General features: G+C 41.7%; 1 protein-coding gene across 1 annotated transcript; it reads left to right on the plus strand.

Annotated features, from left to right (window-relative positions):
- Positions 1 to 1,104: 1,104 nt before the first annotated feature.
- On the plus strand, positions 1,105 to 2,196 carry LOC147005526 (TD and POZ domain-containing protein 5-like). The gene has a single exon (XM_085836046.1). It carries the CDS (start codon positions 1,105 to 1,107, stop codon positions 2,194 to 2,196), a length of 1,092 nt encoding a protein of 363 aa, XP_085692172.1.
- The last annotated feature ends 10,100 nt before the right edge of the window (positions 2,197 to 12,296 follow it).

Consider the following 12,296-nt stretch of genomic DNA (forward strand, 5'->3'; position numbering starts at 1 on the left):
GTATTTTGATTTCTTCCTTTCCAATTTGTATCCTTTTTTACCTCCTTTTGTTGTCTAATTGCTCTGGTTAGGACTTCCAGTACTGTGTTGACGAGGCATGGAGAGAGTCTCCGATTTTAGTGAGGTTTCTTCAAGTTTTTCTCCATTTAGTTTGATGTTGGCTACTGGTTTGCTGTATACTTGTACTATGTTTAGGTATGGGCCTTGAATTCCTGATCTTTCCAAAATTTTACCATGAAGGGTGTTGAATTTTGTCAAATGCTTTCTCAGCATATAATGAGATGATCATGTGGGATTTTTTTCCTTTGAGTTTGTTTATTCAGTGGATTATGTTGGTGAATCTCCATATATTGAAGCATAACTGCATCCATTGGATGAAGTCTTTTAGATCGAGGTGGATGATGTTCATGCTGATGTGTTCTTAGATTCGGTTTTCGAGAATTTTTTTTGAGTATTTTTTTTCAGTAATGATCATATCTGAAACTGGTCTGAAGTTCTCTTTCTTTGTTGCGTCTTTGTGTGGTTTTGGTGTGAGCATAACTGTGCTTTTATGGAATGAATTGGGTAGTGTTTCTTCTATTTCTATTTCTATTTTTGGAATAGTTTGAAGACTATTGGTATTAGGTCTTCTTTGATGGTCTGATAAAATTCTGCCTCAGACCCATCTGGGTCTGGGCTTTTTTTTTTTTTGGATGGGAGACTTTTAATGTCTTATTTCCTTTTCTTTAGGGGTTATGGGATTGTTTAGATGGTTTGCAGGAGGAACAAGCCACAGTCAGACACAGCAAGACTAGCTAACACCACAGATAACCAGATGGCAGTAGAAATACAACACTATATAAATGAGAGTGTTTAAAATTTTCCAAGCTCTTACAAAGTTGGATAAAATAGCCCAAACAAATTACCATAGACCTAAGATTCAATAAACACACAAACACAACGGCAGTGACAACACAAGTTGCCAACATCATAGAAGGGGCAATTTCGAAGAAATTGAAACTAAAAATAAAGTGTATTATAATTGTAACCAACAGGATGAAGAGTAAATAACCTCTAGTTCTTCTTTTCAGATCAACTTTAACCTCCAATCTACCTCCAGTAGAAATGTCAGAGGACATGGAAGCCCAGAACTGGGGCTACACACATATCAGTGTTAAGGAATTCTGCTATGTGTGGACCATTAGGAACTTTTCACCTTGCATAGATGGAACTAGGAGAATGATTACGAGCCCTGTCTTCTCGTTAGAGGCCAATGATGAAGTGACCTGGTGTTTGAGAGTATACCCAAATGGGGTCGATGATTTAAGCGAAAGTTACATGTCAGTTTTCCTGGAGTTGCTCAGCTGTCGAAAGAGCCCAGTTTGGGCAAACTACGAGTTCTGGGTCACAACTTCCCAAGGAGAGAAATATCAATGTATGAAGAGCTTCAATGTCGCTAGGTTTCGAAAAAACCAATACAGGGGATTCAAAAAGTTCATCCTTGGATATTTCCTCATCTCTCATCCACGTCGGTTTCTCCCTGAAAACAAGCTCACCCTCTGCTGCAAGGTGAGCATAGTAGGAGCTGTCTTTGGCATGCCTGGACAGAACATAACACCTGCAATCAAGGATCCAAGGCACCTGTTGACAGATGACCTAGGAGAGCTGTGGGAGAATTCCCTGTTTTCAGACTGCTGCCTGTTGGTAGCTGGCCATGAATTCAGGGCTCACAAGGCCATCCTAGCAGCTCGCTCTCCAGTTTTCAGAGCCATGTTTGAACATGAAATGGAGGAGAGACTAGCAAACCCCACTGAGATCCATGACCTGGATCCCAAAGTGTTTAAGGAGATGATGGGCTTCATTTACACTGGGAAGGCACCAAACCTCCAAAGCCACTCCATGGCCACTGATGTGCTGACAGCTGCCTACAAGTATGGCCTGGAAGGCCTGACGGTCCTGTGTGAGGATGCCCTCTGCAGGAACCTCTCTGTGGAGAATGCTGCACACACTCTCATCCTGGCTGACCTCCACAACACACAGCAACTGAAGACTCAGGCCCTGGATTTCATTGCACTTCATGCTTCTGAGGTCTCTGAGACCTCAGAGTGGAAGTCAATGATGGAGTCCCATCCCCACTTGGTGGCTGAAGCAGTCCACTCCTTGGGTCCTGCACAGTGTTTCTTGGAGCCTTCACTCAAACACCTAAAAAGAGTTTAGGGAATGGACAGATATGACCAACATCTGTCTTCCAATAGCATAACCAGTGTTGTTACCACTGATTTCTGGTTAGAGTACAGTATTGCTGGAACATTTATAGTGAACCTGGGAAAAGCCAGCATGATGGCTCAGCATTTAAAACAGCTGTTGTATGTTAAAATGGTGGGTGTGGGTTAGGCAGCACTGGAGTCTGGGACAGTCTCCTTGACATCTACTCTGTTAATGTTCTAGTTTGATTTTTGTCTGATATTTAGGAAACTGGGATTTAATGTTGGTGCTGTCCCCAAGGACAGACAAACCTGAGTTTCTTCAGAGACACCTGTCTGCATTTGGACTATGTAGAAGAGATGCCTGGGGCCCAGAGCAAAGGATAAATCAAACACAAATTTTAACCCATTGGAGAAGGAAAAGACAATGAAGACTTTTTATTTTTTAAAGATTCAGTTTGTGGGTGTGCAGCTGCAGAAGCAGTTACAGTTCACTCAGAGAACTCTGGTTCAGTTCTCAGCACACAGGAGAGTTTTTCAGCCACCTCTTAACTTGTGATCCAGAGGATCTGAGGCCCTCATCTGGTCCTCATTGCTACAAACAGCTCTGTTGACAAAACCTTAACCAAATAAAATATAATATGAATAAAACTTTTGAAAACAGTTTGTGGATTCTACATATGTTTATGTTCAGAGAAGTCACATGTAGTTCAATAAGTCCTGCTCAGCTCTGGATGTTTGTGCAGACCTCTCACTGTCCTACCAGTATTAGAAACTCTCTAACTTTTTCTTGGCATTTAGTGTTGACAAATGAGAACTCTATCATCATGCTTTTATGACAACTGGGAAGAGTAGACCAAAGTGCAGGGAGTCTACTCCTTCTGGGGTAGATGCCTTTGTGTTTCTTTTTTATTTTTATTTTTCAATAGTGCTGGTTATATTTAAGTACACTGTAGCTGTCTTAAGACACTCCGGAAGAGAGCATCAGATTTTGTTTCTGGCGTTTGTGAGCCACCATGTGGTTGCTGGGATTTGAACGCAGGACCTTTGGAAGAGCAGTCAGTGCTCTTGACTGCTGAGCCTGCCTTTGTGTTTCAATGCATGTAAAAATCTGTTATGTGTTTTGAAAACATTAGAAGGGATTGGTTCATTATAGATTCACACTCCCTAGGCCAGTAAATCTCAGTCTTCCCAATGCTGTGCCCCATAGTACAGTTCTGCATGTTGTTGTCAACCAGAACCATTTTGTGGCCACTTCATAACTGTAGTGATGCTACTGTTATGAATCATATTGTAAATAGCTGAGCTAGATACAGGATATGTGATATGTGCCCCCAACAAGTGGGTCATGAGACTGCCAAAGAGATGGGGACCCACAGGTTGAGAACCAATTGTAGCCATCCTTTCTGTGCCTACACCTCCTGTGAGTCCCACAGAAAATTCCATTAAAATAAAAACAAACAAACAAAAAGAAACAAAAAAGAGAATATCCAATAATAAAAAGATACAGATTTTATAGACAAAAAAAGATAGCATTTATCTAGTAACTCCTTATTTCAGTAGCTGCACTAGTATTTCTCCTCTAGAGGCTCAAGTTTATTTCATTTCAAAACAGCACTCTTGAAGACAAATTCTTCTCTTAAAAAAATAAACTTAATAAATAACGTCTTAGTAAGGGGGATAGAGACAAAACAGAGATCGTCCTCTTAGCAGTATGTAAATTAGTTTGAGTTGGAATTAATTCATTAGTTCAACCAAAACCTGAGGTTTAGGCCCAAAGAATTCTTTAAAATACTCTATATGTATGAATTCTTGACAAACTAAAAAGATCCTTTTATTTTTTCTTTAATATAAGTAACTAGCAAGGTACAGTGCCAAGATAAACAAGCTAAATTGGATTAAAAATTAAAAGCAAGGCCAAGCATGGGGACCTTTAACTCCAGCACTCGGGAGGCAGAGGAAGGTAAATCTCTGAGTTTGAGGCCAGACTGATGTAGAGAATGAGTTCCAGGACAGCTGGACCCTGTCTTGCTCATCTTGTGATTAAACCAGAGGAGAGCATGGTTCCTTGACAGCACTCTGCAATCAAAGGTGGCATTATTCTGTGCTGGTGGACAGTGTGCCACTGAGCGGCTTATCTTGATGGGCTGGTCCATGTAGACAGGATGCTCCTGAAAGGGATTCGAGTTCTGGCAGCCTGTGCAGAAGCCCAAGGCTGACTGCATTGAGAACAGGCTGGGGGGTTGGGGTGTGGTTTGGGACAATGAGGAGCTCCTCCAGGTTCAGAATGCTCTTCACAATCCTACATGCCTAACCACACATTTTTCAGTTAAAACAAACTGCAGATTGTCTAAGCATAGACATCAACAACTCTTCAATTGGGCAGGAAGAAGCAAGCACAAAGCCCCATCACCTCCTTTAAAATCTAGGCTCCTTGGAAAAAAAAAAAATGTCCCCAACTAGCAGCTTTCAGTCCATCTTTCCTAGGAAGAAAAGTCTGAAACATTGTTCAGTTTTGGCCAAACAAACAAACAAACAACTCCTGGAAGACAGTTTGTAGACTGTAGGCTTCCCAGCAGTTAAGGCACACATCAGTCTTGTGTTTTGTTTGTCAACCCGGCCTGTTCTCTGCTTACCCTTCCATAGCAGAATAGGTGCAGCACTGAAGCATGAAGAGGGTTGACTCTGAGAAGCCAGGAAGGTACTTCAGAACCAAAGGAAGAGAAGAAGAGGACCTGTGGGCAGCCACCGTGGGGCCTCAGGAGTGAAAAGAGGTACAGGGACAGAGGAGGAAGGCTAGAGGATCAGAAGGCCTGGCTCCATTGCCTGGCTGTTTTAAGGCTGCCATGGAGTGACAGGGGTCCACGGCCCAGTGTGAGGCCAGCCTGTGATCTGGGCTGTGGTCATGGGAGGGCTGCCTGGGCTTGGGAGGCCCCTGGGTCGTGAGTCCAGAGTACCTGGCAGGTGTCCCTGCGACCAGTGAGGGGACCTAGCTCTGCAGAAAGATGGAGAGAGAAAGGAGCTACAAGAGGGAGGCATCTTCGCTTAGGCTGGCTGGAAGTTGGTTTCTTGGAGCTTTGGGCTCTGCTGTTCAGCACGTGTGCCACCTCCCCTCAGGAGCATCCTCCACAGGGTAGCATCTCATGGACTGGCGGCTCTGGGAGGACTATGGTGTGGGGAAGAGAGGCTGGCTCAGAGGTGGAGGGTGAAGACTGGAAGCTTGGGCTGGAACCATGGCAGGCTCCTCCACTTGCAGCCAGTGAGGCTCGAGGGAGGAAACTTTTGGACCTTGCCAGCATTGGCTGCCATAGTGACACTGACTGAAACCTAAAAGGTTCATGGCCACCAGAATGCACACCCTCTTCAAGGGCCCTCCTATGTAGTAGTCTTGGGATATCATGTGCTTGACGCTGAGGAAGCCATGTTTGTCACTGATAGAGACAAAGGGCAAGCTTAGTTTTATCATGATTCCCCCCATGACCCTCCCCCTTTGCTGCCATTTTGACTTCAAAGTTCCAGACAACCTTAAGGGCTATTTTGGTTAAGGGCAAGAGAAACTTTGAAGGGTTGGATATTTCAAAAACACACAGCAGCAGCTTATGAGTAAGAAAGTACCGATGCGTACTTAATGTATTTACTACAGTTCTCACTGAAAATACTAACATGTAAGGAACATAGTTCTAGGCAAAGGAAACACTCATAAGCACCCATCATAGCTGTGGGCAACTGAGTCACTCACCCCTGCACTACAGATGACCAAATTGCACAAGTCCCTAGATTTGATGACACCTGAAGGACTTTCCTCCCTCTGCTAAATTCTCAGTGTTTTATGAATTCCATCCCAAATTCCTGTCATTTTCACTCATGGAACACTGTTTCTCAGAACTCCTTCCAGGATTCTAACCTGGAGAATGGAAAGTTGTTAGTTTGTTTGGTTTTTTTTGGGGGGGGGTGTTGTTTTACATTGTTGGGGTGATGGTGGGATTAGTGACAGCTTTTCTCTGGCTGTCCAGGATCTCTTTATGTAGATCAAGCTCAACAATTCCTCCTTAAGCTCCCTCCCCCCAACTCCTTGCTGTGTGCTAGCTGCTAACTCCAGCATTCACTCACTGAAAACTCACTGACCAATCCTGACAGGGAAGCATGGAAACTGCCTGTAGATGTTTCCCTAACCTTCATTTCTTGTAGAAACACACTTTCCAGTCTAATCCCCAACTCTATAGCAATCAAAGTGGGGTGACCACTTTTCACTGTCTCCCCAAATTGCAAGAAGGCAAAATAAGCAGATTGTGGTACAATCTCCTCCCTTCCCTTTCAGACTTTTAAACTATCTCCATTCCTAAGTGTCAGCTCCCTGTACACTGAAACATTAAACCACCAGTGGCCATAAGTATTAGATCTAAAGAAAAGTTCCTGCCTGATGGCAGTGATGGCTGTCCTCAATGGTTAACTTGACTATATCTGGAATGAACTATAATCCAGAATTTATAAAGACATTGTAAAAATATAAACAGAGGATTATGTCCAGGCCTAGTAGTACATGCCTTTAATCCCAGCATTCAGGAAACAGAGCCATGCAGATCTCTGCCTTCAAGGTCAGTTTACAGAACTAGTTCTAAGACAGCCAGGCCTAGGCAGTGAACATGTAATAGAACCAAAGGAGCATGTTCCAGTCCCAGCAAGCAGCAGCAGTGGGCAGCTTGGGTCTAGATTAGAGTCACCTTTTGATCAAGATGTAGAGATGTTAGCACTTCTAGCAGCAAGCCTGCCTGCATGGTGACATGCTTCCCACCATGATGATAATAGACTGAAACTCCAAAATGGTGAGCCAGCACCAATAAATAATTGTCTTTATATGGGTTACTTTGGTCATGATATCCCATCATAGCCATAAAACCCTAAGTATGAAAACATATAGTAATCACACATTTCCAAAATCCAGAGAGGAAACAGAAGACAAGGAACAGAACTGCTACCCAATACAGACAAATGTAAAAATTAGGATCTAAATCCTTAACCATTGCAACTCTAGAATCTTAGATTCTAGCATAAAGAGCACAGTCAGTAACAGCCAGGGCTCGATGTCTACACTGCAGCCCAGCTATCCTAACACAGCAGTCCCTGTACCTTCCAACATGCCTGGTGAACAAACAAAAACCTTAAAACAATCTGTATGAAGGTGATAGAAATTATTAAGGAGAGAATGAAGAAATTCCTTAGACAAATTCATGAACGCATATTTAAACAGTGTGAGGAAAGAAAAATCCAATAAAGAACTCCAGGAAAACAAAGAGTGGAAGGAAATGAATCAAAAGGTTTAAGATGTGAAAATCGAAATAGAATCCATAAAGACAACTAATACTCAGGGAATTTTAGAAATGAGGAATTTTAATTTTCTGCTGTGAGCACAGGAGAAAGTAGCAAGAATGCAAACAGCTAACAATTGTTCATAGTCTATATAATGTATCTGTTATTGGGTAATAGCTTCCTCTGCTTTCTGCAAAGCTATTCATCCCTCACCCATTAATTGCTGAGGCTATTAGGATTTCATCCCCCTTGGGAATATTAAGCAGAGGCTTAAGTCCTCCAGTTTTGAGTTTAAAGTGAGGTCTTAGCCAATTATCATCCCCTAAAAGCTTTTCAAAATAATTTAAAGTAGGGAAACTATCTTTTCTTATTTGAATTTTCTGTGCCACAATTTGTTTCAAATATCACTGATGTCCCAAATATTGCAATGGATATTGTTTTTTAATCTTTTCTGGAGCAGCAATTACTCCTCAGAATTTTAAAGCTTTCATATAAGAGCAAAGGCTTGTAATAAAACTTCCTCACATAGATCAGCTAATAAAATACCCATATAATGAATAATATACACTGAAGGATTCAAATACCTAACTTCTTGTATTGATGAAGAAACATTTTTTTTTCACATAATGTAGGCCTCTTAGCCTTTCCCTGCAGCAAAATGTTCCACTGCTATTGCTTCATGGGTACTTTAAAATTACATACAGGCTAATTGCACGCTGAATGCAAACCTTTTACAATCATGAAGATGCAAAGAAATAGTATAAAAAGTCTTTTAAATATATTTTATACGTGTTTTTTGGAATGGCTACTGGAGTGGGCTAGTCATGTTGTAATACTTCCATAAGTTCCTAGTTTCATTAACCTTTCCTAAATCTTGCAATAATCTCCACTGGCCTGATTTTATTTTTTAGATGTATTTATTTTTATTTATATGGGTACACTGCAGCTTTCTTTAGACACACTAGAAGAATGCATTGGATCCCATTACAGATGGTTATGAGCCACCATGTGATTGCTGGGTATTGAACTCAGGACCTCTGGGAGAGCAGTCAGTGATCTTAACCACTGAGCCATCTCTCCAGCCCCTAGTAATTTGGAGTGGAGGGGGAGTTTGACACAGGGTTTCTCTGTATAGCCCTGGCAGTCCTGGAACTCACTTAGTAGACCAAGCTGTCTTCTAACTTAAAAATCCACCTGCCTCTGCCTCCCAAGTGATGGGATTAATGGGGTGCACCTCCACTACGGTGTGATTATTTTCCTAATTATAAATATAGATGAGTTCTAAGGAGAATTAAAATCTTTTACTTGTGATTGAATTGTAAACTGTAGCTCATAGAACATTGAAAACTTAACTAAAAGTTTCTTTTGCAATATCAGAACATAACCATATATATATTGTGTTTTTCAAGACAGGGTTTCTCTGTATAGCCCTGGCTGTCCTGGAATTCACTCTGTAGACCAGGGTCGCCTCGAACTCAGAAATCGGTCTGCCTCTGACTCCCAAGTGCTGGGATTAAAGGCGTGTGCCACCACACCCAGCTCCATATTTTTGAAAGCAAAACCCAATGTTTAACAGTGTAAGCAATCCATTTTCTCTAAAATCAATACCAAGTGCATTACTTTCATGTTACCAAGATTGGCTGCCAGTTCTTATATATGAATGTATGATGGTGCAGCTTTTAATACTTCCAGATTTTAAATCCTAACTTTTATAAGTCTGTTTCTAGAACAGAAGTTACATAATATACTACCCCAATTTAGGAGTATCTATAGAGACCTATTTTCCTAGATTGGTTCATGTCATTGTAAGACCCTCTTTTGGGGACCCCCACTCTAGCCTTGGGAGAGAGAGAGAACCCAAAGAAACAGGAGAATCCTTTCTTGTTGTAAACACATGAGGCAGTTTAATGACAGAGCTCCAGGTAGAAACATATCTCACGCAGGAGGCAGTGAATTCAATCCTGAGGCTCGAAAACTAGGGGTTCTTATGGGGTAAGGGGCTTACGGGTGTGGAATTCAGTATAGCAACACACAATTGGCTTATTCAAACATCAGCAGAAAAATCAAATGTACGTGCAGGTGTCAGAGTTCTGTGAGTTGTTGACACAGTTCAGATAGCCTTGTTATGTCTTCACGTTCTTCTTTATCTTTAAGGTTAAGCTGTTCCCAGGAATGTTTTAACTACTGGGCATACCCCAGTTTGTTTTTCTTTTGTTCTCAGCCCCAGGCAGCCTCTAGGCTCACAAACTACCAGCAATTTCTGAGTACATTATATGACTTACAGGTCTTGAAATTTCATCTTTCTTTCACCATGTATTGGTGTCTAGAATGACCCCAACCCTGAGTTACCAGAATTTTTTTCTTCTTTTTTTTTTTTTTGTTGTTGTTTTTGTTTTTCTAGACAGGGTTTCTCTATATAGCCCTGGCTGTCCTGGAACTCACCTTGCAGACCAGGCTGGCCTCCACCTCAGAAATCCACCTGCCTCTGCCTCCAGTTACCCCTTTTAAGCCAACTTTCTGTTACCAATATTATAAATTTTTAATCATACCAATAACTTATAAACCAATAACCTATATCCAAAACATAGAGAACATATACATATAAGACCAGTCAGAAAGAAATATGAAGTGAGTGGATACCCGCATATTATATATTTAGATTAGACAAAATTTTCTTACTTTCTCTAGCTGTAATTTCAAGGGAGGAGCACCATGTTACCTGCTGAACCCAATACATACTGTCACAGAGATTTTTCTAAGAGAAATGACTATCAAGTCCCTTTCCATAGGAGCTGAGAAACTGCTGGCCCCTTTAAGATCAGCTTTTGCAGATAATCATCCCCTGGCAGGGCATCTTTGGCTGTGTTTGACTCCTAGGTACAGGCGCATGGCAACTTATCAGGGTTTTTGTGTGTGTCTGTGTGTGTGTGGTAATTGAGACTGCCTTAAAAAATGAGTTAAAACTAAATCAAGGGGTAAATGACTGAGCACATAATGTTTTAATCATTTTTTCTTTTCACCATGAAAGACAGAACAGCTGGGCATGGTGGCACACACCTTTAATCCCAGCACTTGGGAGGCAGAGGCAGGAGGATTTCTGAGTTCGAGGCCAGCCTGGTCTAACGAGTGAGTTCCAGAACAGCCAGGGCTACACAGAGAAACCCTGTCTCAAAAAAAAAAAAAAAAAAAAAAAAAGAAAGAAAGTAAGAAAGACAGAGCAACAATCAAACAATGAAACAAAAACACAGATAAATATTGACATGGATAGATTGGTGCACCAGGGATAAAGAATAGAACTAAATATGCCACCAAAGGGATCCAGGTATCCTACCTGAGGGACCCAGAACCAGAACTAACCTTCTTCCAGAAGGCGCCAGAGATGAAGTAGGATGTCTCCCGATCTCTTGTCCCTAGGAGAGCTCTGGAATGGCTTATGTTCATTTTCCTTCTATTTCTCCCAAACCATCCCAGACAGGATAAAGGGCTGCTTATCTGAAACCCACTCTCTCCTCATGTTCAGCACTCAACTATCTCTAATCAGGGTCCAAGACTAAAACCATCTATGTAAATTATCTTCACTCCTCTATATTTTAGCCTAACTCTAAACATACACAAAAAGCATTCTACCATTACCTTGCTCCATTCCTCTTTGACTGACATAAAAAAACGGCATCTGGCCATGCTTCACTCAGCTGGCTTGCTAAGCCACCCAAACCAGACAAGCCTGGAGTCACCATTCTCATTCTACAGGCCATCAAATCCCAGGGTTGGATGGCTGAATAAGCTCACCACTTTCTAGTTCTTTCTGATCTCTGGCTGCCTGGCTTAATTTGTTCTGGCTCATAGCTCCTCTCCACTGTAACTGCTTCAATCTGGCTTTTCTCAGCTTCTCTAGAGATAAGTTTGGTCTCATACTAACTTTTACAATTGGTTCTAATCTTCTGTCTCCTTCTCACTCTCTGGCTTGCTCTGACTTTACCTGTGTCTATCTTGTTCTCTCTTCCACCTATCTCTGTACCACTGTCCTTGTAAAACTGCCTTCTCTCCTTTTCTCTCTGCACTGATCACTTAGTTTCCCTTTTCTTTTTCTTTCCATAACAGTTGGGCATAGCCTCTTCTGTCTAACCTTTCTCTGATTTTTCAGTTTCTCTGCACACTTGGGCTTCTTGATACAAACTAACTTTATCTTCAGTTTGGTGGATTAAAGGTGTACATGTCTGTATTCCAGCCAGGGAGATTAAAGATCTGTGCCAAAATCTGAGTCACTCTACAACTAAAAATAGGGTTTTTGTTTTTTTTTTCAGCAAGCAACACAATTTTGGAGTTTACAGTATGATCTAATATGCTGTAACAGCTTCCTTTTGGGGCAGATGTATGAGGCTCCTTCTAAATGTTTTGGGAATGAACTGATCAAAGGAAATCTTGGCAATCTGGATCTCAGATTGAGCACCCTCTGGAATTCCTTGACCACTGCCAGAAAGATCCAGAAGAGTGGAACAGATGGTCAAAATTAGTATGAGGCCAAGCAGAGCATTTCAGGAAAAACAGAAAGAACACAGATTGAATCGGTGACCTGGAGAGGAGCCTTAAATCAACCAACTAGCGCTCAGAAAGAACTAGGAATGAGTTGAAAGACTCCAAAACTCCCAAAGGGAGGCACTTACTCAAGCCTCGGGTCAGCCGCGCACCCAAGAAGACACTGAGACCGGTACTTAAGATGTATAGAGAGTAAGATTTAATACAGCAACGACAAGAAAGCACATAAAAGCACATATACCAGATATCTGGGGCCGAAACTCATGCAGC

This window comes from Mus caroli, unplaced genomic scaffold, assembly GCF_978045245.1.
Source record: "Mus caroli unplaced genomic scaffold, Mus_caroli_1 scaffold_3, whole genome shotgun sequence".
In the NCBI taxonomy this organism is placed as follows: domain Eukaryota; kingdom Metazoa; phylum Chordata; class Mammalia; order Rodentia; family Muridae; genus Mus; species Mus caroli.

Coding starts and splice junctions, on each gene's coding strand:
- LOC147005526 (XM_085836046.1), top strand. CDS start 1,105: ATGTCAGAGGACATGGAAGCCCAGAACTGGGGCTACACACATATCAGT.